The sequence below is a fragment of the Pseudoliparis swirei genome, chromosome 20 (genome assembly GCF_029220125.1).
Source record: "Pseudoliparis swirei isolate HS2019 ecotype Mariana Trench chromosome 20, NWPU_hadal_v1, whole genome shotgun sequence".
Taxonomy (NCBI): domain Eukaryota; kingdom Metazoa; phylum Chordata; class Actinopteri; order Perciformes; family Liparidae; genus Pseudoliparis; species Pseudoliparis swirei.
This window is the reverse complement of record NC_079407.1, coordinates 19,147,732-19,175,354: the sequence shown is the minus strand read 5'-3', so window position 1 is coordinate 19,175,354 and position 27,623 is coordinate 19,147,732. Positions and strand designations below refer to the sequence as shown.

At 41.8% G+C, this 27,623-nt stretch overlaps 2 protein-coding genes across 14 annotated transcripts; both read left to right on the top strand.

Annotated features, from left to right (window-relative positions):
• Positions 1-108: 108 nt before the first annotated feature.
• On the top strand, positions 109-20,123 carry picalmb (phosphatidylinositol binding clathrin assembly protein b). Of its 12 annotated transcripts, none has more exons than XM_056440732.1 (24): positions 109-316; positions 7,465-7,607; positions 7,700-7,775; positions 7,871-7,973; positions 8,692-8,785; positions 9,216-9,327; positions 9,421-9,527; positions 9,619-9,660; positions 10,176-10,187; positions 10,722-10,807; positions 11,064-11,187; positions 11,285-11,412; positions 12,500-12,600; positions 12,761-12,913; positions 13,310-13,393; positions 14,129-14,221; positions 14,432-14,542; positions 15,883-15,999; positions 16,110-16,140; positions 16,280-16,379; positions 16,536-16,595; positions 17,375-17,470; positions 17,854-17,959; positions 18,684-20,123. In XM_056440732.1, exons 1-23 carry the CDS (start codon positions 187-189, stop codon positions 17,944-17,946), a joined length of 2,196 nt encoding a protein of 731 aa, XP_056296707.1. In that variant the 5' UTR covers positions 109-186; the 3' UTR covers positions 17,947-17,959; positions 18,684-20,123. The 12 variants fall into 12 exon arrangements, with proteins under 12 accessions (XP_056296707.1, XP_056296705.1, XP_056296706.1 ...); XM_056440730.1 differs by having other exon boundaries at positions 11,279-11,412; XM_056440731.1 differs by having other exon boundaries at positions 11,279-11,412; positions 18,665-20,123.
• A 1,154-nt stretch (positions 20,124-21,277) lies between these two features.
• LOC130210654 (synaptotagmin-like protein 2) lies at positions 21,278-27,604 on the top strand. 2 transcript variants are annotated; one of them, XM_056441126.1, is made up of 9 exons: positions 21,278-21,406; positions 22,607-22,731; positions 23,770-23,930; positions 24,437-24,548; positions 25,164-25,212; positions 25,343-25,445; positions 25,575-25,998; positions 26,309-26,468; positions 27,017-27,148. In XM_056441126.1, the coding sequence occupies exons 2-9, from the start codon at positions 22,631-22,633 to the stop codon at positions 27,050-27,052; spliced, it is 1,146 nt and encodes a 381-aa protein (XP_056297101.1). In that variant the 5' UTR covers positions 21,278-21,406; positions 22,607-22,630; the 3' UTR covers positions 27,053-27,148. The 2 variants fall into 2 exon arrangements, with proteins under 2 accessions (XP_056297101.1, XP_056297099.1); XM_056441124.1 differs by having other exon boundaries at positions 21,281-21,406; positions 26,309-26,472; positions 27,017-27,604.
• Positions 27,605-27,623: the final 19 nt, after the last annotated feature.

Genomic DNA, 27,623 nt, shown 5'->3' with positions numbered 1-27,623 from the left:
GTATGCCATAGCCTAGCTGAGATTTTTTGGGTTATCAGCACCAAGGTGGGAACACGGGGGAGGGTGGGGGTGGCGGGGGTGGGGGGGGAGGTGGAGGTGGAGGTTTTTCTTTACTTTTCTAAAAGCTCGCAACCGAAGATAAACCCAGACGGCATTTTTGAAAGTCTTTTGTTGCACTGAGAGAAGATGTCGGGGCAGAGCATTACCGACCGGATAACTGCAGCCCAGCACAGTGTAACGGGATGCGCCGTGTCGAAAACAGTATGCAAGGCCACCACTCACGAAGTAATGGGCCCGAAGAAGAAACATTTGGACTGTGAGTATCTTCTTTCAAAATTAAGTACATTTGTGAAAATGCACAGCGCGCGAGCGTTGAGACACCGCGCGAGCCAGAGCGGCGCGTTATCTGAGCGGTGGACAAGGCCTCAAAGCCTCACGAGAGGCTAGCTGCTACCGCTGCTTGATGCCAGAGAGATTATATTGTTCTAACATCGAGCTCAGGCCTTGTTGACATTGTGCCTCTCGGAGCCGAGAGGCGTTCAAAAAGCCTCGGCCTTTATTTAGGCTTATAAAGGATCTTTCTTCCCATGTTCCGTCACGAACAGCCGCCACACTAGCTTGTCTAGCGGGCTGGTTTTTGTTCGCCGCTCTCGTCATCCTCGCGGCTACTCCTCGGTTTAGAGTTTGCACGTTGAGCCCGCACAGCACCCACCAGGAGACGCGTCTATCTGAGCATTGTCTAACAACGAAGCGTTTTTAAAAACCCAGTGTGAGCACGCGGGCCTCTCACAGGCCCTGAAATGAACATTAGCAGGGATCGAGTCTCATCTCCCATCTTGGTGCACCTGCAGCAGGACAAGTGTCACTCTCAGCTGGAGTGATGAGGACCTGCTGCTCGTCACGATGGGGTCGTGATGAAATCACAGCTTGTGTCTGAGGTCTGTTAGTTTCCTTCCTTCAAACACACTTCTGCATGCATCCTGATGCACCACAGGAGTTTAAATCCTGGGATGATCATTAGTCTGATGCACTCAGTCAGAGGATTCACTGTCCTCCTGTACTTAAGAGATGCAGAGGTAGATGTTCTGCATATCGATCAACACTTACAAAGGCATGATGGCAGTAATGAAAGTGGTTTTTTTTTATGAAGGCCCTGCGTCATCATAGGCTACGAGTTCAATAATAGTCCAAGAAAAAAAGGTGCACACTGTATTGTCAGACTAGTTTGTGGAGTGGACCAGAGCAAATATCTGATAACTTAAATGGGAATAATGGTAGCTTGTGATCCATATTTTGGTTTAATTGTAAAAGTTGCAGGTTCCACACCTGTTGTGCTGCTCAGGCGACTCCCCAGATGTGAGATGAGTGAAAGTTGGCAGAGTGACGCTGGGTTGGCTCGTCCCAACCCAGCCAGCTAAGTCATGTGACTGACGTGTCTCAGTACACAACAGAACAGAATGTGCACACAGATAATAACAGTGTGCTCTGATTTCATTTTATTAACATAATGGAGGCTGGATGTTTCAAGTTTCAAGTTTTTATTGTCACATCCCCTTTTATACAAGTATAATCGGTTCGTGAAATTCTTATGTGCAAAACACCCGACAGCAGTAGCAGACTAAAAAAAGAATAAGAATGAGAATAAACTATACAATATCCACACAAAAAAAAGAAGAAAGTATTAACAATATATATATAAAACAATGTAATAGAATATACATCATGGCAATATATATATATAAAACAATGTAATAAAATATACACTTTTTTTGAGACTATATATATATATATATGTATATACATACAATATATATATACAATATATATATATATATATATATACAATATATATATATATGAACAATGTAATAAAATATACACCATGGCCATAGATATTCACAGAATATGTTCTGGTGTGTAGTGTTAATGAGGGTCTCAGTCCTTGTTCAGCAGCCTGATGGCCTGACTGAAGAAGCTGTCCCTCAGTCTGTTTGTGCGGCACTTGATACTGCGGTATCGCCTGCCTGACGGTAGAAGGGTGAACAGTTTGTGGCCGGGGTGGTTATTGTCTTTCATCATCCGTTTGGCCCTGGCCACGCACCGCTTAGTGTATATGTCCAGGATGGAGGGAAGCTCACCTCCAACGATGTACTGTGCCGACCGCACCACCCTCTGTAGTGCCCTACGCTCCAGGGCGGTGCAGTTCCCGTACCAGACGGTGATGCAACCTGTCAGAACACTCTCGATGGTACTGGTGTAGAATGTTCTGAGGATGCGGGGGCCATGTTGAATTTCCTCAGTCGCCTAAGGAAATACAGGCGTTGTTGGGCCCTTTTCACCACGTGAGTGGTGTGCGTGGTCCATGTGAGGTCCTCGGAGATGTGCACGCCGAGGAACTTGAAGCTGCTGACCCTCTCTACTGCAACTCCGTCTATGGAGATGGGGTGTGCTCTCCTCTCCGCTTCCTGTAGTCCACGATCAGCTCCTTGGTCTTCTTGACGTTGAGGACGAGGCTGTTCTCCTGGCACCACTGTACCAGTGATCCAACCTCCTCCCTATAGGCTGTCTCGTCGTCGTGGTGATCAGCCCCAACACTGTTGTGTCGTCAGCAAACTTGATGATGACGCTGACGCTGTGCATGGCCGTGCAGTCGTGGGTGTACAGGAGTAGAGGAGAGGGCTCAACACGCATCCCTGAGGGCTCCCGTGTTGAGGGTCAGCGGCTCTGAGGTGGTACCGCCCATCCTCACCACCTGGCGGCGCCGACAGGAAGTCCAGTATCCAGCTGCACATGGTAGAGTGCAGGCCTAGACCTCTGAGCTTGGTGTCGAGCTTGGCGGGAACAATAGTGTTGAACGCTGAGCTGTAGTCCACAACCAGCATTCGCACACAACAGTTCCTCCCTCCAGGTGGGAAAGGCGGTGTGAAGTGCCATGGCAATTGCGTCGTCGGTGGATCTGTTTTGACGATATGCAAATTGCCATGGGTCCAGCGTGGCAGGCAACATGGAACAAATGAAGTCCTTGACCAACCTCTCGAAGCATTTACTGACAATCGAGGTGAGGGCTACGGGTCTCCAGTCATTCAGGCAGGTTACCTTGGGGTGTTTGGGGACAGGCACAATGGTGGACATCTTGAAGCTCTCAGGAACAACAGCCTGGGACAGGGAGAGGTTGAAGATGTCTGCGAAGACTCCTGCCAACTGGTCTGCACATGCTCTGAGGGCGCGCCCCGGGATGTGGTCGGGACCTGCCGCCTTTGTGGTTTGTTTTATAGTGCATTATGTAGGTATTTATATAGGTTTAGATTTGTTTGATTATGTCAGCTTGATGTTTTTCTCTGGCAGAAAAGAAGTAATGGTGTTTGTATAATTCCTTAATGGATTATAAATTCTATTTATGGCCATTTTATGCCTTTGGTAGATGGTTTACAATACTGTATATGAGGAGAGAGAGAAAATGAGGACAACCAGAGCTTAAGAAAGTATTGGAATCATAGGAATGCATAGAGATCGTTGGATATGCGTGAAATATTCTGATGTTCGTGCCAGTATAAACCAAACGATACGTTTCTGTCCCGTTACATTACTGTGGGAAATATATAATAAACACTTATATACTAACTAAACACTTATTTAACAAAACAACCCAATATTCTCAAATGTTAAATGTTGTCTAAACACAAGCAGTTGTACTTGGCTGTTAAATAATTATCCCATTTTTATACTCTCAAATGTCAATATTGGTAATTGTCCTAAAAAATCCTGTATTGGTCGTGCTAAAAGCTTAATACATGCTGCATCTGACTTATTTTGAAGTTTGAGTCCCAATCTTATGACTAGTAAGAGCTGGGCAGTAATTCAGTGTTATCAATCATATGTAAACCTGGGCTGCAACGAATGATTATATAATAATTTTTTTATAATCTAACAAATACTTTCTTAATTTATGATTTAGACAAAGGTGAAGGTGAAAGGAGGAGGTCTTCAAAATGCTTGATTTAGTTTGACCAACAGTTCGAAACCCAAAGTTGTTCAGCTTACTGTCACATAAGACAAAGAAAAGCATGAATCCCTCGGATGTGATGAGTTGGAACGAGGGAATATTAGTTATACAAATGACTTCTATGATTTACCAACTTCTTTCTGACTTTAGATACCAAACTCCAAACTGTATTTGCATGTAACTTGACTTTGGAAAATGTATAAACACATTTTTGTCCAAAACCCATTTTCTATTTACGAAAAGACACAAAGTTTTCAATTGTTAAAAGCTGTCGATAACAGTTTTCATTTGAATTTGTCCTAAAAAATAACTCAAAAATGGGCGAAATTGAATTGAATTGAGAAAATAGTTTCCCGCAGATCAAACAAAAGTTGAACAACATTTCCAACAATTTTATGAAGCGTTTTCAATCCATCATTGTTTTCATCCACGTTGACGAGCTTGCGGTCTTCTTCTTCTCGCCCTCCTTTCCGGGGACGTTGTGCATCTTGTTGCCACCTGTTGCTCCGCGGCATCGTGGGGGAGACCTCACGGGGAGCCTTAAATAAACAAGATTAGGAATCAGTGCTACAAATACAGTGTTACGTTTGATACCCAGACCTACACAGATTTGTATGATACCTTTATAGACTTAGATTGACTTTGGGAATGAAGTTGTTTTACGACACTATGATCAGACTTATCATTTCTAAATTCAACAGAAATGATGTTATTTTTTGGATATTTTTGTAAATAGTTTTAAATTAGGCAACGCGATGCAGTGAAACATTTGTTTTACATGTGTCATGTACTCGAAGGCCATTAACATGAATTAACAACATATTTCCCAGAATACATTTTTATAATAATATCCTGAAATGATTAATTGTGATGTATATTGATCCCCAGTAAAATCCCGCCTTATGGTGATTGACACACTGTGTTAAATAATGTGTTAGTCACATGAAGGAATTAGATTAGAAATCATTATTGTCAACGACTGTGAATTTTTAGCGAGCTGATTGCAACATGACTGAGCTGTCAGTGTCGTCTCCACCCCCATGTTCCTCCTCCTCTTCCTGCCTCCTACTTGTCTCCTCTCCGTCATCTTCTCTGGGCAGTTCAGCCACCCATGCTAGCGGCTGCTGCTTCTCTCGAAGGCGATCCTGTCCTACTTAAAGTTCCCCCCCACCCCCGCCTTTTGAAAAGTCAAATATAGGACAGAAAAGGAGGCCCAATTACCTCTCCAGTCTGATCAGCGCTGTGAATGGCAGGGTCATTAGCACTTTGACTAACATCATTCAAGCAGCACGGTGATGCAGGATGAACATCTTCGCGGAGGAAGTGGGGCAGAACATGTATGGTTGACATGTTAATGCCGTGCACTTCCTGTTGCTCTGTCAAAAGCATGTTATGGTGCCGTTAACAATGACGTTGAATGATGCGTCTGCTTGTGAACCAGGAATCCTTGGTTGCACTGATGGTGATTTACTGTTCATGATGCTAATTTTATGTAGAATGCGTCCTTGCTTTAACACACTGTTGCAGCATTTTACTTTGAGTAGAATAATTGCGTTATTGTGACTCAAATATACTGTGTAGTTCTGTCGCACTGACAATTATATTGATTGTCTTCTAAAGCTACCTTTGGAAACAATGAGGTCATGTCTGCACTGCAGTGCTATTAATATACATGGTTGTGATTTATAATCGCATGTTTCGTGATTTATAATGACATGAGGAGTTAACATTTTATAATTATATTCAAACATTTTAACACATTACTCCAATTTTCTTTGATGGAGAACATTTGTTCAATGAGTAATATGTCAGTTTACAGATGTGGAAAATATAGAAACACAGTAAATCCTCACAGATGTTTGGCATCTGGCATCACTTAACCCTTGTGTTGCCTTAGGGTCATTTTGACCCGAATCAATATTACACCCTCCCCCCGCCTTTGGGTCATTTTGACCCGATTCAATGTTTCACCCTCCTGTTACCTTTATATTTACTAACATATTTTACCCTTTGGGTTTAATTTGACGCCAGCAATTAAAACCTCCAGAAAATTATTAGAATTAATATTGTTTTCCAAGTTTAAGTGTGAGGCACTTTATGTTTGTTTGTTGACTACCGAAAGAACACCGACATTAAACATTGAATGGGGTCAAATTAATCCTAAGGCGGGGGGAGGGTGTAATATAGATTCGGGTCAAAATGACCCTAAGGCAACACAAGGGTTAAATAGTCAATAGGTTTTTCAAATATTTGCTGAGTAATATTCTGTTGATCGACTTATCAATTAATCAACTAATTGTCTCATCCTTAATTCAGTGCACTTTCCTACTGTACCGATTTTGCTGTGAACTAAAGATGTCCGAGTTTGGTCTTAACCAAAGTTCTCTTTATAAAACATCCAGTCAAAAAGAGGAACGAGAAGCGGCCGTTTGGGATTTTGTTGATGCTGCTTGCAGGTTACCAAACTGCACGTGTGTGACCTGTAGTGAAGGACACGAGTCACATCACATGCTGTTTTCATTTCAGACCTTCTAAAAAATTGGTTTGTGCATCTGTGCTAGTTTTTAGTTTGCCAGCGTTGGCAGCAGGTTGTATGTCTGCTTATAAGGGTAACGTGGCAATTAGCTGTGTTATCTACGAGGAAACGTATCTTAACAGATGAAAACTGGTCTCTGAAAAGTTCAAATTTGTATCGGCATCAAAAATACAAAACAGTCTCTCCCTGCTCTGTCAGCTTTACACACATTGTTGCGGTATTATTTCAATTAAATATAAAAAGTGGAATTTAATGTCCTCCGATGCTTTAAGAGGAAAATACAAACTTTCAAACACCTTTATATCACAACTTGATGACCAATACCCACAACATATATTTGTATTATATATTTAGGGCTGCTGCTAACAATTGTTTTCATTATTGATTCATCTGCTGATTATTTTATTGATGATTCAAGATTCAAGATTCAAGATGTTTTATTTGTCACATACACACACAACACAGTGTGAAAGTGAAACTTGGGAATCAGCATGTCAGCAGCGGCAAGCAAGTACACACTATTTACAAATAAAAACACAAACAATATTTTTATTGTGTGTGTGTGTGTGTGTGTGTGTGCCTAAGAGGGGCAGTTGTGTGGGTCAGTTATTTTGGTTTTTAAAATGTCAGAAAAGATTACCACAATTTAGAACAGCATCGTTTGACATCTTCAAGTTGTTTATTTTGTCCAATGATTTACATTTTTGTCATAGAAGGCACATTTTTGAAATTTCTTACATAAAATATATTGAGGAATAAACCATGGCATATTGAAGAAGAGCTGTGCAACTTATTACATTTTGATGGACTTGTCTTTCAGCCCAGGACATTACACATATATTTTTGATTGCTTATTACAAATACACTCTCTTGTGAAGATCCGCTGAACCTCGTGATCTCATGAACTTCTTTTGTTTTGCTTCAGATTTGATCCATTGCACCAACGAGATGAACGTGAACATTCCCCAACTGGCTGACTCGCTGTTCGAGAGGACCACCAACACCAGCTGGGTGGTTGTGTTTAAGTCGCTTATCACCACACACCACCTCATGGTCTACGGCAACGAGGTGAGATGCTTCAGCAGACACAAGCAGATTATTGGAGCATTAATGTATTTCTAATTAATAGTTTGGTGGTAACCAGTTCTCTTTATTTGCAGCGTTTTATTCAGTACTTGGCTTCAAGGAACACACTATTCAACCTCAGTAATTTTTTGGACAAAACTGGGTTACAAGGTAGACATTTTATGGCGGTTGTTGATATCTAAATCATTCTGAATTCATGCCCATAGTAAAAAAGTTCATTTTATTTCTGCCGTTTCACGTTCCAGGTTATGACATGTCCACATTCATCAGGAGGTATAGTCGATACCTCAACGAGAAAGCCGTTTCGTACAGACAGGTTGCATTTGACTTCACGAAAGTTAAACGCGGGTAAGGAGTAATTTTAATATTAGACAGTATTCAAACTTATTTATTTCCTTTTTATAAATCTGAAAAATGAATGGTCATTTTTGTATGTTGATTATTGATTAGCATCATCAGTAGTTTTATAATTCATCAACTCATCATTGTTTAGCTGGAAAAATGTCCATTATACTAAATACAATTTCCCAGAGCGTACGGTGTTGTCTTCAAATTAATGGTTGTGTTCGACCAACCGTCCAATATCCCAAAAATATTCAGTTTACCATGATTATCATAAGGTTATCAACATTCTCTGATTGCAAATAAAAAACCTTGAACCTTATGTGTTTTTTAATTGGGCTAATTATCTAATTATTTTGTCCTCATGTGTCTAAATAGTTGTGTAACAAATGCTCATATCTATCATTTGAAATAGCAATTTTAGGGATTTCAAAAAAAATCATTTAAACGCAAAAGATCAATTGATCAGAGCTGCAATGATGAATTAATAGCCGTCTTCAAGTAAAATGGTTCTGCATTTTCTGGTTTCAGATTTGGTGCTGTTCTTTGTCATACGTAAACTGAAAATATGTTGGGGCTTTGGGCTGTTGTCACAAAGACATTTGAAGGAAATGAAGTCCGTCTGTTATCGTGTTTTAAGAGCGACAGCGCTCGCTCATCCATCTCTCTGTCGTCCCTCTCCTCGGTGCCTTCTCCTGCTGCGACTCCCTGTGTGTCCACACAGAGTGGACGGCGTAATGAGGACCATGAATACAGAGAAGCTGCTCAAGACAATCCCCATTATTCAGAACCAGATGGACGCACTCCTCGATTTCAATGTGAGTTTAACCCTCCTGTTACCTTTAGGGTCAATTTGACCCCTTTCAATGTTTAATGTCGGTGTTCCTTGGGGTCAATTTGACCCCAGGCTGTTTTTCACTGTGTCAAACATATAAGAAATATCAACTTTTTTATATATTTAAAGGGCTATTTAGGTAGTCAACAAACAAACATAAAGTACTTCACACTTAAACTTGGGAAACAATTTTAATTCTAATAATTTTCTGGAGGTTTTAATTGCTGGGGTCAAATTGACCCCGAGGGTAAAATATGTTAGTAAATGTTAAGGTAACGGGAGGGTTAAGGAGAAGCCTCCCGCAGTTTGTGTAGAAAAAGCTGCTAGTGTGAGGCTGCGATACCGTAGTTCACGAGCCTCCTTCTTTTCGACGTCAACAAACCGCTGTGAGATAAATGATTGCTTTCCCTCAGGTCAATGCCAACGAGTTGACTAATGGAGTCATCAATGCAGCCTTCATGCTCCTCTTCAAAGACTCCATTCGGCTCTTTGCTGCCTATAACGAAGGCATTATCAACCTGCTTGGTAAGACCACTTTCCCTTCTCTGTCTCTTTGGTTCATTTCGTCACACTATTTCATGAATGGTAATTCCAATTTCTTTGTTTTGCACCAAATAGAGAAATACTTTGACATGAAAAAGATTCAGTGTAAAGAAGCTTTGGACATTTACAAGAAGTTTCTCACCCGAATGACCCGGATATCAGAGTTCCTCAAAGTCGCAGAGGTAAATTAGACTAAATGTTGTAGTCTTTTCATGTCATGAGTAAATGCTGCAGAGACACGATGGCAACTTGGTTTCCTTTCTCGTTTCACAGCAGGTGGGCATCGATCGAGGAGACATTCCAGATCTATCGCAGGTAAGCACCGGCCTGTCGAAGCAATCTGAAATTACAGCTTCTCCCACTCTGTATAGGACGCCTTGCTCTCTTCCTTTTATTTCCAGATCAAATTGCTCTTTTATCATCAGTTGTCTTTGTCACACTAGAGAGTAGCACGCCCAACACCAATGTTCTTTAGGATAAGACACTTTGCATGATTTCTTTCTCGAGCGCATGTTTGCCAGAGGAAGTGGTCTTCTTCTCCTGTTTCTTGTCATCCTTCTTCTTCTTCTTCCTCCTCCTCTTCTTCTCCTCCCTCTTTCTACAGTAAATAAAGGTGTTGTCCACACTCAGTGTGTTAAAGTAATCACAGTCATTTCAATCCACCCAGGAAATCTGCACAGTGACAGTTGGACGTTTCCTATTTAAAAAATCAAATTGCACACACTGTCGTGTTGTGCTGTGGGGAGCGGACACTGCAACTAAAACGCATTCCCCCTCTGACTGTCACCACCTTTATATTCTGTATTTTCCCCTTTATCTTTCCACTTTAGTTCACAGTTTGTGTAAGTACTATCATTTCACTCTTCTTCTATGTCCGTGACTTGCTTCAGTGTTGTCTTTTTGCATGCCTCTGACTCTGTCTCCGACACGATGGCGAAAAACAGTTGAAGGACAAAACACACGCTGTGGTAAACTCTGATCACTTTGGTCACGTCATTGATGTGTGAACCAGTGAAGCTCATCTCCTGTAAAGTGTCTTCCCTGTTGTGCTTAGACGCGGCCGATTCAACAACTTCCAGGTTGTTGAAAGTGCCGTGGTGCAGTACGTCATCCCACACAGATGTTTCTCCCATCCAAAGTAGCCTTTTGGCTGGAATACAATGCAGTAATCGATCAGTCGTGGGTAACGGATAGTTAACTTTGTGAGGCAGAATTGTACTCCCTATTCAAAGACATTAGTCTGGTGCATTTCATAGAGTGTTTGGTTTTCTGCTCTATCTTGGTTACCCACCACTGTCCTTTATGGTCTTGATGTCCATGCTGACTACATTTTCTGCGTCTCAGGAAGTTGCTGACTGTGTTTTCTGTCACGGCAGGCTCCCAGTAGCCTTCTAGAAGCTCTGGAGCAGCACTTGGCCTCCTTAGAGGGCAAAAAGGTCAAGGACTCAACTGCAGCCAGCAGGTACATTGATTCTCCCATCACTATTTCTTAATTCCTTTTATCTTTTCCTCCATGTTCTAAAGTTTTATTTATAAGATTGGGCTACATCGAGTCAATAAATCACTCAAACTTTTCTGACAAACTGATGATAAGACAAACGTAAAGAGTTAAATAATGTGAGACTTGTGCACACAAGATATAAAATGGAGATGAAATAATAATTCTAATAAAATTGATAAATCAATCAATCAAGGGTGTATTTCTGTCTTTCCTGAAGGGCCAGCACTCTGTCAAATGCAGTGTCATCACTCGCCAGCACGGGGATGTCTTTTACCAAAGTGGATGAGCGGGAGAAGCAGGCAGCTCTGGAAGAGGAACAGGCTCGACTCAAAGCGCTGAAGGTGGCCTTGCTGTTTGAACCAAAGCGGCTGTAAACTTAAAGATGCATTGGTGTTGCCCGTATGCTTGAATTCGAGTTTCTCTCTCACTCAGGAACAGAGGCTCAAAGAGCTGTCGAAGAGACCCTCCTTCGCTGCCACTGATACATCGCCGATCTCCACCACAGGTGGCACTATCAGCACGGCACCATCCATCGACCTCTTCTCGACACCCAGCTGCTCTAACGGGTACGGCTTACATCTACAGGATATTTAACTCATTTAATTTTATATAGCTCTAGTGGGGCACTATGGTACTACACGCTCCTTAAGATTTGATGCAGCATCACCAATCACGGCTTTGTAGGTGAGGAAAAGAATAGTAAATGTGATTCTTGATTTTACAGGGAGCCAGCGCAGAGTCATGTGATCTATTTTCTTAGTTTTAGTGAGTACACGAGCTGCAGCATTCTGGATCAACTGGAGGCACCTAAGAAACTTATTAGAGCAGTCTGATAATACGGCGTTGCAGTAATCCAGTCTCGAAGTAACTAAGGCGTGAACCAATTTTTCTGCATCTTTTTGAGACGAGATGTGCCTGATTTTTTATAATTGAGTATCATCTGCATAACAATGACAGTTTATTCAGTGTTTCCTGATAATATTGCCCACAGGAAGCATATATTAGGTAAATAAAATTGGTCCAAGCACAGAACCTTGTGGAACTCTGTGACTAACGTTGGTGGTTATCGAGGCTTCATCGTTTACAAATACAAACTGAGATCGATCTGATAAATAGGATTTGAACCTACTTAGTGCCGTGCCTGAAATGCCAATCGACTGGTCCAGTCTCTGTAGTAGGATGCAATGGTCAATAGTGTTGAACGCAGCACTAAGGTCTAACAAGACCAGGACAGAGAGGAGTCCTTTATCTGCTGCCATTAGGAGGTCATTTGTAATTTTCACCAGTGCTGTCTCGGTGCCGTGGTGTTTTCTAAATCCTGACTGAATCTCCTCAAATAAACTATTATGATGTAGAAAGTCACACAACTGGTTTGCAACCACTTTCTCAAGGATGTTGGAGAGGAAGGGGAGGTTAGAGATCGGTCTGTAGTTAGCCAACACCTCTGGTTAATTACAGCTACTTTGAATATCCCCTCTCTAGTTATGAAATATGTTTTTCAATATCATTTGAAACCATTTCATACCCCTGCTATTCTTTAGTCCTGCAACATCCATCTCCTTTTGAATATTGCTGCTACGTGTAACTCTGTAGCTACGCTGGTGACACGCCTTTCTATCGAGGAAACATTGGCCCTTCTTCTTCTGTCTTTAGTGCAGTGAAGATGGAGAGTGACCTTTTTGACCTGCAGTCAACTTTCCAGCCCTCCGTGCAATCCGGCTCAACAGGGCCTGCAGTGGCAACAGCGTGGGCAGGTAATGATCTGCCCCTTCAACGCCGACAGACAACATCTGTGTTGCTGGACTTTCTGAACCTTTTCTGCACGCTCTCTTTCGCCTGTTGTTGTCTGACTCTGATGCCCACCTCCTTTCTGTCTCTGTCTTCTCTCTGTCTCTCCTTCCTCTGCCTGCCTAGATCCTTTCACCTCTGCTGAAGCTGGAGATGAATCCATGCCAAACCTTAACCCTTTCCTCTCAAATCCCGTTGTCGATGCCACTCACTTACCCGCCGTGTCTTCAGACGGCGTTAGCTTTTCCTCTAGGACATCTGGTCATGAAATGTTTGGTGGTAACGACTCATTTTGTTTCTCCTCTAAAGTCTTGTCGCACTTGTTCATTTCTCCGTTGTCACTTATACGCATGACTAGCTTGCATGGTGTCTGTGCTCAATGTTGATTATCTGTTTGTTCAAATCTCTAAATGATCTTGTGTTGTCTGTTTGTGCAATGATCCTCATTGCAGTTCATCCCAAGCTCAAATGAAGTTTATTTTTTATTTTTAGCGAGAACACCTCTTGATGTATCAACCAGAGCTCTCCTCGTCCCACTATTGAGGCCATAGCACCATTTTTGCTTCACAGCTCATCCTCTCTTCTAATGATGTTGCATTGTAATACAAACATGCCGTATAGCTTTTTAAGTTGATACCTGTTCTACTTTTACCGACCTTATTTTTGATTCTCCAGATCGTTACAATCCCTTTATTGACACAAACTCATCCGTTTCAACCAATTACAAACGCACAGTGCGGATAGAACACTCCATCTCAGGTACGATGATGGCTCACCAGCTCAGTCTATGTTTCCTAAGCCCTGGCAAACATAGGATCCTATGCAATACACCCAGGGCTCTTATTTTGATATGCATTGTAGAAATGTGGTCGTAAACTAATAGAAAGGGACATTTTGACCCAGAATTAGATGAGAAGATGAATAACATCTGTTGTTTATGTTCTGTTGCTTCACACATATCTGCTCTGTAAATGCTGTGCTATGTGTTTACCTGTGAGAACAAAAACAAAGAGAAGGGAGAAATTAGTATGTATTTGTTTCATAGTGGCGCCCCCCTATATCTGCATGTATTGGTTTGAATACAGCCAATCAAATAGCTTCATTTGCAGCCTTTGGTAAGAGCTAGGCTGACTGTTTCTGCCCGTTTCCAGTCTCAACTCGCTGCTGGCTGTTGCTTTGGTTTTTGATTGGTATTGATCTTCTCCTCTAACTCTTGACAAAACCACCAAAAAATGTCCTTAAATCCTTTCCTTTTAAATGCTTCAATACTGTTAGGCACTATTCTATCCTTCTACATCTCTTCAACTTGACTTAAAACACAGAATTTAACAATTACCAAATTGTTAGACAGGCACACTTCTTCCTGTCTGTTTTGCTCTCATTTCCAACCTGTCACTCTGGCTCTGCCTTGAAATGTCTTTTCCTTTTGCTCTTTTTCTTCCTCTCTCTCTCTCTCTTTGTCTTGAACCCATTCTGCTTCCTGTGGCGTGTCAGACTCCTTCTGTGGTCCAGTGTCCATTGCCCAGCACCTCCCACACCAGGCTCCATTCCCCACTGAGCCCTCTACTGTAGCAGGTCTATTCAGAGGTACTGGAGGCTCTCTAGCTCAGTCGGCAGTAGATCGATGATAGTTTCCTGTTCCGTAGTCAGAGAAGCGGTGGTATTTTACCAGTGATTAATATATATAGACACTACTTGCAGGGGCCAGTGCAGAAACCAAAAGTCCAAGCGGTGGTCAGTTTTGAGCTCATGTAACTTCTGTCACTGCACCTGTCTTCTCTGTCATCTCCAATGAAGGGTACTCGACGCCACAGGGCCCTCCACCACAGTCAGCAGGTGGACTCCAAGTGGACTTTGAATCCGTCTTTGGAGCCAACGCAGCGGGCGGCAACAGCCTCAACTCTGATGGTAAGGATTCTGTATTCACATATGAGTCAACATGCAGCACCTGTGCAATACGTTTCAGTGCAGTAAGATAAGATAATCCTTTATTAGTCCCGCAGTGGGGACATTTACAGGATTACAGCAGCAAAGGGGTAAAGTGCACACAAGACATGGTAGGATCAATATAACAACAGTAAACAAACTATGGTAGCTGATCAATAAATACAATAGTATGTACACAGGCAGAATAAATATGGCTTTTTCCACAGTGTCTTTGTATTAATATTGCACAGGTTGGATTGAGTGTTTTAAGTGTATACGTAATATCTCTAGTTTGCAAATGAATAATCAAAGGCCAGGCTGGTTCCGATGTTTGTTAAGGAACTATGTTGAATAAAAGTCACTCGGCTGAGACAAAGGGGGGAAAGGGTCATGCAGAAAATAAGTCAAACATAGAAGCTTTTAAGAAACGGATAAATATGGTCTAGTGGTTTTATGACGAAATACCTCAGAGGTTCACAACAGTATGTATGAGAGTTTGTTTCAGACCGCTGTTCCTTATCCTGACGTTGGATACAGCCGACACACCTGCAACACTGTCTCATAAGTCGCTGTACACGTAGTTCTCTCCGGACTATTTTTACCTTCTTTATCAGATTTTGCAAACAGCCAAAAAGTACAAAATGTCAATTTGATGGGTCGATTGCTTTGCAAATTCAATTTCAATTTAATGCTGACAAATCTCATCGAAAACCATTGTTGCATTGCAAAATAATCTCGAAAGAAGTTATTTAGTTTATTGGCGAATCAATAATGATCTTAGAATATTGCTAACAGAGCTTTCAGTCTACAACTTGCCTCGACACGGTAAAATGCACTGATTGTCAGTCATTTTGGTCAAAAGCCAAATGAATGAAATATAAGAGTGATATTACTCAACTATTCCAAAACATAAAGGCTTATTTTAAAAAGTCTACTGCAGTCTGCCTTCTATTAGAAAAACCCTGAAACAGAACATGCATCAGTATTTTTTTGATTTTAATAAAAGATAGGTCCTCCAGAAGGAATACGAGACCACTTAACCTATTAAAACTGATGTTTTTGCAGTGTAGCTTTAATGTTTAGGGCGTTCCCCATCCTTCTCTCTCCACTCATTTCCTGTCTCATCTCACTGTTGGTTATCTAATAATAAATAATGATAAAGGCATTGAATGCACAAAAGATAATGGCATGAATTAAAACATACCAAACTCTGTCAGGGATACAAAGATAAAGTCGTGGACATGTTTCCATCGTTTCTAATGTGTAATTACAACTGAAAAAATACAGAATAACTTAAATAAGTTTATTTTCTCTCTTTTCAGATATTTCTGGGGGCATCTTGAAACCGACTCTTCTCGGCTCCAACCTGGCGTCTGGTCAGCTGCCAGACAAGCTGGTGTCAGATGACCTCGACTCCTCCCTGGCCAACCTTGTCGGCAGTGAGTGTTCTGCTTTGGCCTTCAGCTGCACAAATTAAAGCACTTGTTTATTGGGGCACAAAAAGAACAAAATATTTAGCTAACACTTATGAATGTTCCTTTCTTTTTAGACCTCGGCATTGGGAATGGTACTATGAAAAAGTAAGTGATGCATCAGCGCTCTGTGGCTTTAACACACACACACACAAACACACACACTCATGCACACAGAAACAGCAGCAGCTTTGTGCTTTCAGGGCAGTCACAAGCTGGTGCTAACATCAACTGTCTTATTCTGCAGTGACATGCACTGGAGCCAGCCGGGGGAGAAGAGGATGACCGGCGGCACCAACTGGCAGCTCAAAGCGGCGCCGAGCACCACCTGGAACCCCGTTTCCATGGTGACGACAAACAGATTTGACACTCATAATTTGCTATATCTGCTATATTTCTGTCTGATTTTGGTGCCAAATAGTTGCAGATGTTGCTATGGTGGCTGCTGTGCTATTGTTGTGGAGGTCATCTGTGTTCTTACTGGCCTGTTTGTGTCTCTTCAGCCATCGTCAGTCATGGCCTTCCCTGCTACCACACCCACTGGCATGATGGGATATGGCATGGTCAGTATGACGACAGTGTTAAATATTCTGTTTGGTTTTATAATAAAAAGAAGGGTGAAGGATTCTCAATATATCTATTATTTTAAAGCATACTAAACTTAGAGATATTTTTATTTTACTGGCTGGCACAAGGTTGTCTTGATTATATTTATTTTTTATTTAATTAAATGTATTTGGGGCGGGGGGGAATAAACTTGTGCACGGTAAAAATATTTTTAAGCACTGCTCTTAAAGACTAAAAGAAAAGGCAGTATGTGTAGAGTTTGAGTAAAATACATTTGAGGTTGGTGTCCCCTAGTGGCCAATAAACAATTCTAAATTCATTGTTTCTTAGCCATCCCTAATACCTAATATGTATTTCATTGGGACAAAACAAGCAATTTCAACATGTTATCTTGGGCTCTGAGACATTCTCACTGTTCTGACATTGCAGACCAAATGGCGAATCAATAAATCTCCCAAATAATCAGCAGATTAATGATTTTTAATCAGAATGAAAATAATCTCAACACATATAAATTCAACAGTTAAAGACTAAGTTTGTAAAGCAATCAACCTAAATCCACCATCACTGAAATAACGTCTCTTATCTCTGTATTTTTAGTATAAGTATTTTGTATTGTTATTGTGTTTTGTTTTATATTTGTATATTTTTTTATTTTTTTAATGCTCTTATTTTTACTAATGCTCTAATGTGCACCCGCTGCTGTGACCCTGAGATGTCTCCACCGTGGGACTAATAAAGGAATATCTTCTCTTCTCTGTGCGACATGCTGCAGCCTCCGCCCATGGGCATGATGAACCCGCCCACCATGATGTACTCCCAGCCTGCGATGAGGCCTCCCAACCCCTTTGGCTCCGTGTCGAGTGCTCAGGTGGGTGACGCCGCCGCCGAGCTGATGCACAATGACGTCGGTATCTATTTGCTCAGTTCTGAAGTTGGGTAAATAGGTGTTTCCATTGTGCTGTGACGTGTGCCATCGTTAGCCACCGTGTGAGCGTTGTTATCGGTGTGAACGCTGCTGGAGATGATGACAGTTTGAACAATGGACCCTTCACTCTCACGAGCTGAACTGGACAACCCTGTGAATCATCTCCCTTGTCTTGACTACCCACCCACCCCAAACAACTCCTTTTGTATTCACCTTCTTTCATACATCACAGCCTACAAACTAATCTCATCCCTCTTTCAGTCTCTGTACTGACTGTCTGACTTCCCCTCTGGACCTCCTACTTCCTGTATTTCTTCCTGAAATAGCCCTCCGCTGCCTCTAGTCCTTCCAGCCAGAGTCCTCTCCGAGCCCCTGGACAGGACCCGTTTGCACACCTCTCTCTCAAGGATTTCTTGTAGAGCGTCTCTTTAGGTACAGCATGCTCTTTGCTCGCGGGTGCACCTGCATGTGTTGCAAGCCCAGTGCTAACGCCCTCCTTGTGTCTTTATTATCTGTACATACTTGATGCCTTCCTTATCTCATTAGATGTATCTTTATCATCCATTCTGTTTTATTTTGACCTTCCTTGCTTGGATTTGTTGCTTGTTTTGATAGATGTGCTGCATCTTCCACATAGCCAGACTCATTCAGACCCTTTTGTCATCATTGATTGTTCAAACCTGTTTCCTGTGAATCTTGTAGAACAATTCTGAATTTAACGAATCGATTGTTCGCTAAGCTCTGTCCTTCCAAGTTAATGGAAAGCTTTTTGCTCTCACGTTGCACACATGTGCAGTTAATGTAGACGGCTATTTTGTCATTGAAATTCAGGTTCAAATTTAAAAGCATGTAGTCAGATTCTGAAATTAAGAAATAAAGTGAAAACTGCTGCTGACGGATTTGATCAATTATAGAGAGCAATTTAAAAGTACACTTTCTCCATGATTTGGTTCATCGTGCTGCCTGTGGCTGAAATATGAAACTTTTTTTGTTTACTTAAAACAAGGGGGGAAATTCAAAGCTGCCGCGCCTCGTTGTGATGCTCGGGCTGTGCTAGTTTCCGGGAGAAGAGTTTAAAGAACAGTCAATTGACATATTCATCATTTCTACTCGCATGTTCGCCTTTCAATAACAAAGCCTGTTGCCTTTCTTGCAGATGCAGTTCATGTAATTTGAAGAAAAGTGTCTCTCGGATGATGGAGCACTTTGCAGCAAAGCTTTGTCCTCGTTGCAGTCTAACTCTTTTCGGAGAAACGTCCCCCCCCCCCCCCACACACACACACACCCCCTCTAAATACAGACACGTGAACACAATGGTGCAGCGAAACCATGGCAACCATGTCCAAATGACATTTGGCGATTGCGCACACCTATTATTCTGTAACTTGTCCGAGACATGGAGCGAGGCTGCCGTCTAAACCCCCTTAAAAGAGGATTCCATATCCATTTTACAGTGTATTCTGTAAAGATCGATATGGGTGCTGAGAAACTTTGATGTTATGTATTTGGAAATACTGTGTTTGGATGTGAAGGCTTGATGCTCAGAGGGGAGGAGAAGGTTCCCTCCCTTTCTTGATCCGATCATCAGTCCTCCGCTCCCTACAGATATTTAACTGTCACAAAGTAATGATGCTAATGGCGTTTACACCCGTTTAGTTTTTGTCTTTTTTACAGTGTTTACAGTAGACATTCCTTGTGTGTTGATTGTATTTATTTATGATTATTGGTTTAAGATTGGGAGGAAAAAAATAATGTAAAATCGACAGTCCATTGACCACCTGTGGGAGTGCTTCAGCATTAAACAAGGATCTCAGACTATCATTGAGAGGTAGAGTTAAGAATAGCTATTATATAAATTACACCTGTTAAGCGGAACGATAGAGCACTAAATATTCTACGAGTTTTGTGTTAAACTTTTTCACTCGAGGAAAGATTTCACAATCCCCTAAGTACTTAAAATGCAGGGGCTAGAGTACGAGTCAGTTACCAGGATGTAGTCAATTCTGTGCCTCGGGTTTTTTGCAATGGATCAGTTTCCGGCCTCAAAACACTTCTTCCATGAATCTGAAGCGTCCCACCGGGTGGTGGGCTCCAGTTGCTTTAAGCTTGGCATGCCGTTGACTCCCTGACCGTATTCAAGGCTGCCTTTACTCTGAATGTGGAAGAGTTGTCTTCATGTTGCACACATCTTTCCACACGACAGTTCCTCTGCGGGAGTGGGCGGGTCGGGGGTTGAGGCAGCGCAGTGCGTCCGCTGGTTGGTTAGCTGTCGCTACGCTAACGGGGGGGGAAAGGGTCACAGATTTGATGTAAATGAATTGTATAAAACGATCCCGAGGACCAGGGTGGCGTGGAGGAGCACTGTTGATCGGTGCTTCATGTATATAAACACTGACTGTTCTTTGAGTTTCAAAAGTTGAAAGATGTATGAAATATGAAAGCAATTCAATCAAATTTGACTCGACCTAAGTTTGATTCAGGATATTCTCTGCGTTTGTCTGCGCAGATATTTTCTTTATGTCACTAGAATGAGTAGCAGACAATGATGACTGACGTCTTTTCTTTCTTTTACAAATAAAGAGCAGCTTCCACAAACTGTTGGACATAACTTTTATTTCTTTATTCAAGGTGAATGTTATATCTATTGAATTTTAACTGCATATATATAGATATGGTATGAACGTGTAAGATTTAGAGAACTATTACTCATTTAAGATACTAGAAATACCTGGTACAGCACAGAAGGCGCTTGTTGAGCTGATGCCACCCCCCCCCCCCTCTCAGTGTACAATACTACACAGTTTCTGGTGGTGAAACTGCACCTTGTCAAATAACTGAAATAACTAACTTTAAAACTATTGAGACAAGACACAACCTACGGGATCTCACCACGCCATCGGATGTTCTGCTTTAGTTTTGCAGATTGACATATTTCTAGACAAAGTTACAATTAATCAAATCAAACAAAAGAGCCCTTGAAGGCCTGAATGATAATCCAGCCTGTCTGAGTCACGATGATTACATCCTGATTAAATCAATGAATCTAATATATACTATGAGATAGAAATATGTTCAATGTGCAATGTCAAGAAAAAAGTAGCAAGCACATTTGAGCAGCCATTTCAATCGAAAAATGGCTATAGGTCTATAAAAAACTAAAACGTCTCCATTAATCAGTCAACTAATCAATGCATTTGAACTTCTTTCACCTCCTCAAGTTTCTAAAAATGCAGTGGAACAATCGGAGAGGGAAGAATCACTTCTGTAAAACTCCTCACAGGCATGCACATAAAGGATATGACGGGTATAGCACAAGGACACGATGGTATCGGGTCACAAGTAAAACACACATGGATACAGTTTGTCTTTTTAATCATCCAGCAGGATACTTCATGGTCTACTCATCCGGTAGATGAACACACCTCTTATAAAAAGGCTTTAGAAGGGGGGTGGGGGCGTGGGTTCATCCCCCATGCTTCCCGGACACGTGTCGTACACTCCAAACCTTAAAGGGCTTCAAACGTCTCACTATTTGCATTGGGAACATGTTGTCGCTTGAAACACACACCAGGTTCGGTGTCCCACACCCGTTAGTCAAACACACCGAGGATGTGACTGCAGTGCGGAAACTGAGGACACCTGCTGGACGCCACGTGCATTACAGCTCCGATGACACCTCCGTGAACAAAGTAACTCCTCAGCTGGCGGTACATGGCAGATCCCCCCCCCCCTCCTGACCGGGCAGCACATCCAGCAGCAGCAGATCTTTGGAGGAGGCAAACACTTCCACACCTACTCCACCTGTTTCTTGAGTGAACCGACACTTCAGGATGGGAGTTACCGTGGCGGTGTGTGACGAGCCTTCACGCGTCCTTTGAGGTAGGCGACACACTGACTTATTACAAGAAAGCTGAAGATCTTTATTCATTTATCTTTTACAAACGTGTGCTTGCATTATAAAGTATGATACAGTAAAGACAGACAGAAACTATAATGTGATGTGTTGCCTGATTGATCTGTTTCTGTTACTTTTGACCCAGAAATTATATTAAAAGAAGTCTAAGTATATAGCTTATAGTTTATGGGAAACATTTAACATTTTTCTTTAAGAAATTCATTAATAAATTAAAACATTTAGCTTGCCAAACATGTCAACATGGATACATCAAATAAAAAGGTTGATTGGTAAGGTGGAAGGTACAATTGGTGTGCAGGAAATCAATATGTTGTAATCAGATAAATATCTCATCAACAAGAGACACTGTGCGGAAGTGCATTTCTCCTCATGATCGGGACAAGAAATCATTTCCCGCTGCGTCCTGCAGCTTCACTCTGATCTCAGGATCTGGAACTGCACAAATACATGTTGGATACAGACATTGTATCATTTAACAGGTATTTTATCAGTACTTTATAACAAAGTCCAAATAGAAACGTCAGTGCGGCATGACAGTCTGTGAGCGTGCATATAATTACCTGATGTGTCAACAAAGAGTTTCTTAGATAAACAAGCAACAGTACGACACAGGAGACGCGCATGGTTTAGAGGGGGATTATGGTAGCTTACAATACTTCCCTCTGAAATTGAAGAAGTATAAAGATAAACAAAATGGGTGTTGCAGACTCAAGTAACAACATTGTACTTGTTCTTGAGTGAATCTACTTAGTCACTTTCCACCAGCTGTTTCTGAATAGATTCAGATGCTCCAGTGATTAACAGGTCACTTTACAATCAACAGGTGTTATTGTTGGAACAGGTTCAAGTGTTGCAGATGTTTCTGTTTTAAATCAACTAATTGGGGCCACTGCATTCTCCAGCTGTGATGAGAGGCCCATTGTATGCAAGTCAGTGATGTGCTGCGCGGTTTTGATCACGTGTTCTCGAGAAACAACAGCTAAAGACTGGCTGTCATGTCATTCATACCTTTATGATTCATTTACATTCATATGTACTGGACATTGGCAAGGTTTTGAAAGACAAAACTCTAAAGATGTGACACTGGGGATGTGTTGCCTTCGCCCGACGGTGACAGACCCCGCTGGCTGCTCCCTGCTTGATGAGCGTTTCCACACCTGCAGGCTGAGGAAGGAGGAGGAGAAACCATGATTGACCTGAGCTACCTGACGGAGGAGGAGCAAGGGATGATAATGACGGTGCTGATGAGGGACATCGAACTGCAGAAAGCCGAGGAGGAGAGAATCAGGTAGAAAGAAATCCGGCGAAAGAAATGAGTATCTTCGATGTTTGTATTTTAATGTGGTAAATGTTTCATGACAATGGCATCCAACTCGCGTTATTCCACTTGAGCCGAAATGTTTTGACCAGCACTTAAAGTCATGTTATTCAGCTAATGTAATTGTAATGATTAAATAAGTATCCCTTCCATTGCCCTTTTGGTGAGAAGAGGCCTTTGTGGGACAGTCAAAGTAATAGTTGTCTGGTCATAATGGAATAACACAATAACAGCTTGGCCGGACATCATCGTCGAGAAGCCTCCATGTGAGACGGGCAATTAGATTAAAGCCAAGATGAAGTCCGCAGATGGGAGAGGGTCATGCTCCCCTCAGGGACAGGAATAGAAACCCTTCAAGGCCTCAATGGTGAGAGACACCTCGACTGTGAAGAGCGTGATGCCTCACACTGCCTCCTTTCAGAAAAACATTTAAAATCAGCCGTTAAGCTCTCCATTGAACCTTTGGGAGGGGTCAAACATTCCTCTCAATGTATATTCAAGGCGTGTTAAGACGAACAAGAGTCCCAGTGTCTTTTCTGACCCCTCCATGTGCAGAAATGGAAGGAGAAACCTCTAATTTCCTATAAAAAATGCAGTCAAGCGTGTAAACTAACAACACAAATGTTTTAATTCTATTTTACATGAGTTAATATTATGATGAAACGATGTGCTTTTCATGAGTTTAATGGAGTTGACCGGACAACTTTGTTCTTCTTTTATCAGCGTGAGGCTGAATGCTCGCTGTGTCTGCTGGAAAAGGATTAAGCCAGCAGCCTGTAAGAATGTTCTGCCCTTTTTCCACATGTTTCTCCATCAAGAGGAACGATGAGCTGAAGCAGCCTTTTCTCTTTGATTCAATTTGAACTTGATGGGAATGTTTTCCGAATTCTTTCCATGAGATCGATCATGTGCAACTGTAATTGCAGAGAAGCCGAGTAAACACTGTACCTTCTTAAAACACTTTTGACTTCAGCATTTGTACATGTGTATTTTGCGTTTCCCCTGCAGGAAACTGGAGAGCATACCTCACAGTGGCCCGCAGTTCGAGACCGAGCTGAAGTCCAGAACCGGAGAGTGGTTTTATGAGGCCAAGTCTCGAAGACACATGGACGAGATCCACGGCTCGGTGGTCATCCTGGCCTCCATGAAACAGAGGAGTGCTAGTTTAGGTGTGTTCATTCGACACTGTTGACAAAGGGCTTGTTTTAAAGCACGTGTTATTGCTCCAGTTGGGAGCTCAGCAGCCCTGACATGTTGTTATAGCTGCAGCAGGTTATATCTTCAGAGGTAGTTTCACAATCCCTCAGATGTCTTCTGTCTGCTGTGAAATGTGGTGACACCATCGTTTAAATGCAACCTGTTGTACGCCGCTCTCTGTATGTGGGACTCAGTGTATGCTACAAGAGAGGAAGATCAGAGTGAAGTGACACAGTTGGTGAAAATATAGGATTTAAATGTTGCTTTTGCCCCAAGCAACAATATATCCTTCGCTGCAAACAGTTGATCACAAAAAAACTTAAAAAGGATAACTTGTGAAAATGTTGTTTTACTTGCTTAGGAAGTAACAAACAGAGGTCTGGGGTCAAACATAACTTTTTCAGAATATATTTTTTTTTTTACATTTGGATTGCAGTTATTTCTGAGCTGCTGTAAACACAGCTCCTTTCTGTTGCAGATAGTTCTCTCACAAATGAAAGAGCCGAGAAGTCCAGCAGTCGAGGTTCAGACATCGCCATTCCACCAAAACCAGCCAGATATTCGGAGGCCCTGCAGCCGCAGGAGATCAAGTACACACTCCTTTTTTATTCATAGACGTACTGATCTGAATGTATTTAACCTCTTCATGTTTTGTCTTCAGATTACATGAAGTAGCTTGATCAATGTGAAACCATAGAAGCTCCTTTCTCTCTTTTTCTCACCATGTACACAGTATATATGTATGTCTGTGTCTGTGTGTGTGTGTGTGTGTGTGGGTGTGTGTGTCTTGTGACTCAGCCTGTGCAAACATAGGTGGTGCTCACTGTCGTATAGCCCGGCAGCAGCTACTGCTCATAACACTGTGGTTTGACATGTTAAGGGATTTTCATAAACATGCATTTCTAAATACAAAATCAATTACTTAACGTTGAACTCTCCCGTAATACGAATCCTCTCATTCAGCCATAGAATGCCAGATATTAGCAGACGCTCTCTTACTTTCTATTCATAGTCAGGTTGACTGGGCTGGGTAGAGCTTTTTCTCTTTGTTACCAGCGTTATTTACGAGTCAGCGAGCTCCAGTCATGCACACTACTGTACACTTTTGGAAATTATTGTTTCAAGTTAAACTGAAGTGCATTTTATGCTTAATAGTGCTTGTATTTCCTTGAATTTCCTTAATATTTGAATATATTTTTCTGCAGCGATGCAGAAAAAGAGAACCTAAATTCAGCGGTCCGCTCTCCAAGAATGGTAGGAATGAGTGTTACAAAACACATCGGCCTTTTTCTGAGACTGTGTTCCTATATTAGTTCCAACCTTGTCACAATAAAATTGCGTATATTGTAATGTCAAACATTAATTTTGGTTATTTCCCTTCAAGCCAAGGCACAACCCTTTCAACGTTCCTTCCCCGATTGTTGTTAAGCAACCGGAAAATAATGATAACGTGTCAACCAGTCGGGATCAGGAGTCATCTAAGACAGGTTTGAACTGAAACTTAAAACACTTGTTGTTCTTAAATACAGTTTGGCCACAATACACAAATTAATGTTCGTGCAGACCAATATTGAAGCATAATCTAGAGTGAGCCTTTCTTCCGTTGTTTCCCACAGGACCCATATATCCACTGAAGAGCCACCCAGCACAGAGCAGTCCGACTTCAGGGGGCTCCCTCACATCAGAGGGCTCTTCTGTAGGCGTGAGGCCAGTGCCAAAGAATAGGACATTTCACTCAAGATGTACCTCCATTCAGTCAGAAAGCAGCAGCCCAGCGTCAGACGCTCTGGGACGGAGAGCAGGGGTTGTTCCCACCCCAAGACGGAGCCTAATGCGAGGGTCCAACTCTAACCAGTCCGACCCGAAGGAACAAGATGTCATATCGCAGAAAAGTGTTGTTTCTGATCAAGTATCTCAATCAGCTCAGCCATCCAGACCTCAAGATGGAAACTCCCAGCAGCCACTCTGTGATGCGTCTCAGCGTTCGTCTCATTCCAGCCCAAAGAGAGAATCTTGGAAATCACCTCTGAGCCCAACATTGTAATTAAGCTCTCTCCTCTTTTCACTGCAACTCACAACTAGCATAATTTCAGCCTATATTTAATATTTTTATATTTAATTTGTCATTAGTATTGTGTATTGTGTATGCATATATGTTATATATATACATATATATTTTATTTTATATTTTACTTTGTATACTTCTATATCTTTCATCCCTGTTTTTTATATTTTATTTTTTATTCTTGTGTGTTTCGTTTATTGGTGCTGCTACTGTGACGACAAATTTCCCCTTGGGGATTAATAAAGTATATATCTATCTATCTATCTATCTTGCCACATACACCAGGAGTGATGCGTCCACCGACAGGGAGATCCCGCAGAGGAGCGATGAACGAGAGGATGACGTCGTCCTGCACGCAGCCAGCGTTCAGGATTCAAGCAGAGCAAACCAAAGCAGTGTGGGTCCAGCAATGAGGCCGGGTGATCTGAGTCTGCCCCTAAGCACTGTGGGTGAGTTTGCATACAAGTAATAACTATACTCACTGTCGTTAAAAGTATGATTAAATTAGTCAGAGAGAAAGTAGTTCCTCCCCTTTGGTTTTTAAAATGAAACAATCTACTTGTGACGAGAGTTGTGAGCAATTAAACTTCAAAGTAACCTTTTCTACTTCGATCTTTAGAGGTCTGAAGAGGGCGCATTTTAAGTAATCCTAAGAAAACAAAAAAAGAGGACAGACTTTCAAGTAACAAAATGATGTCGTAACCCTTCAGATAAAAGTGGGTAGTGAAGAGTAATCAGGCAGTCAATGGCATATGAAACAGACAAGACAAGGTGTTTGGAGAAGGTGTCATCAACGCAAAAAGGAGAGGTCCTTGAGCATGCAGCCATTGCTGGACACCAAAATATTCTGCAATATGCAGAATCAGACACCAGTCTCAGCTGTGTTTCTTGACAAATAGTTGCATGATGACAAACTAAACTCAGATTGTGCTGCAGAGACATCAGTAGCTTCCTGACTACAATCTAATACTTTTCATATATCTTTCTCTTCAGATCCAGATCCCCCAATGTCTTATGATCTCAACTTAATTGATAAATCTGATCAGCAAGCCCAGAAGAAATCAAATAAAAGTCCTGAATTTCAATTATCCACTCAGGCCAAAAGTACCACTGGGGATGAGGAGAACTCCATCGCGAAGGTGCTGGACTGGTTTAACCGCAGCACAGACAGCCTTGATTGGCCAAAGACAGAAGATGGTCCAAAGGCCAAGCAGAGCTTTGATAAACATACAGAAATCAACAAATCAAAAGGCAAAGGTTCATTTAGAAAAGATTCTGGGGTTATTATAAGTGACAGAAAGAATGAACCTCTTAATATGAGAACAAATCCCTTACAAACACAGTCTGATGAGTTGGGATCAACAGACACAGACACACAAGAAACCCCAAAAGAGGACGAGGAGAACTCCAGAGAAATAATTCACTCGCTGGAAGTTAAAGATAATTACGTTGAAAGCCAACCCCCCCAAATCTCTCATCTGAAGTCATTCTGGGAGAAAAGCAACACGGGACATGAAATACTTATCAGCAAAAACAAAAACCTGGTGACGTCTCAGCGGAGAAAACCAAGGACAATGTAAGCAAACCACAAACAGCGCCT

Bases quoted from the DNA above. Each gene is read 5' to 3' on its own strand.
- picalmb (XM_056440730.1), top strand. From the start codon at position 187: ATGTCGGGGCAGAGCATTACCGACCGGATAACTGCAGCCCAGCACAGT. The intron at 7,776-7,870 runs GTAGACATTTTA...TTCACGTTCCAG, and splicing joins GGACAAAACTGGGTTACAAG to GTTATGACATGTCCACATTC. The intron at 11,188-11,278 runs GTGGCCTTGCTG...TCTCTCACTCAG, and splicing joins CTCGACTCAAAGCGCTGAAG to GAACAGAGGCTCAAAGAGCT.
- LOC130210654 (XM_056441124.1), top strand. From the start codon at position 22,631: ATGATTGACCTGAGCTACCTGACGGAGGAGGAGCAAGGGATGATAATG. The intron at 23,931-24,436 runs GTGTGTTCATTC...TTTCTGTTGCAG, and splicing joins ACAGAGGAGTGCTAGTTTAG to ATAGTTCTCTCACAAATGAA. The intron at 25,446-25,574 runs GTTTGAACTGAA...TGTTTCCCACAG, and splicing joins TCAGGAGTCATCTAAGACAG to GACCCATATATCCACTGAAG.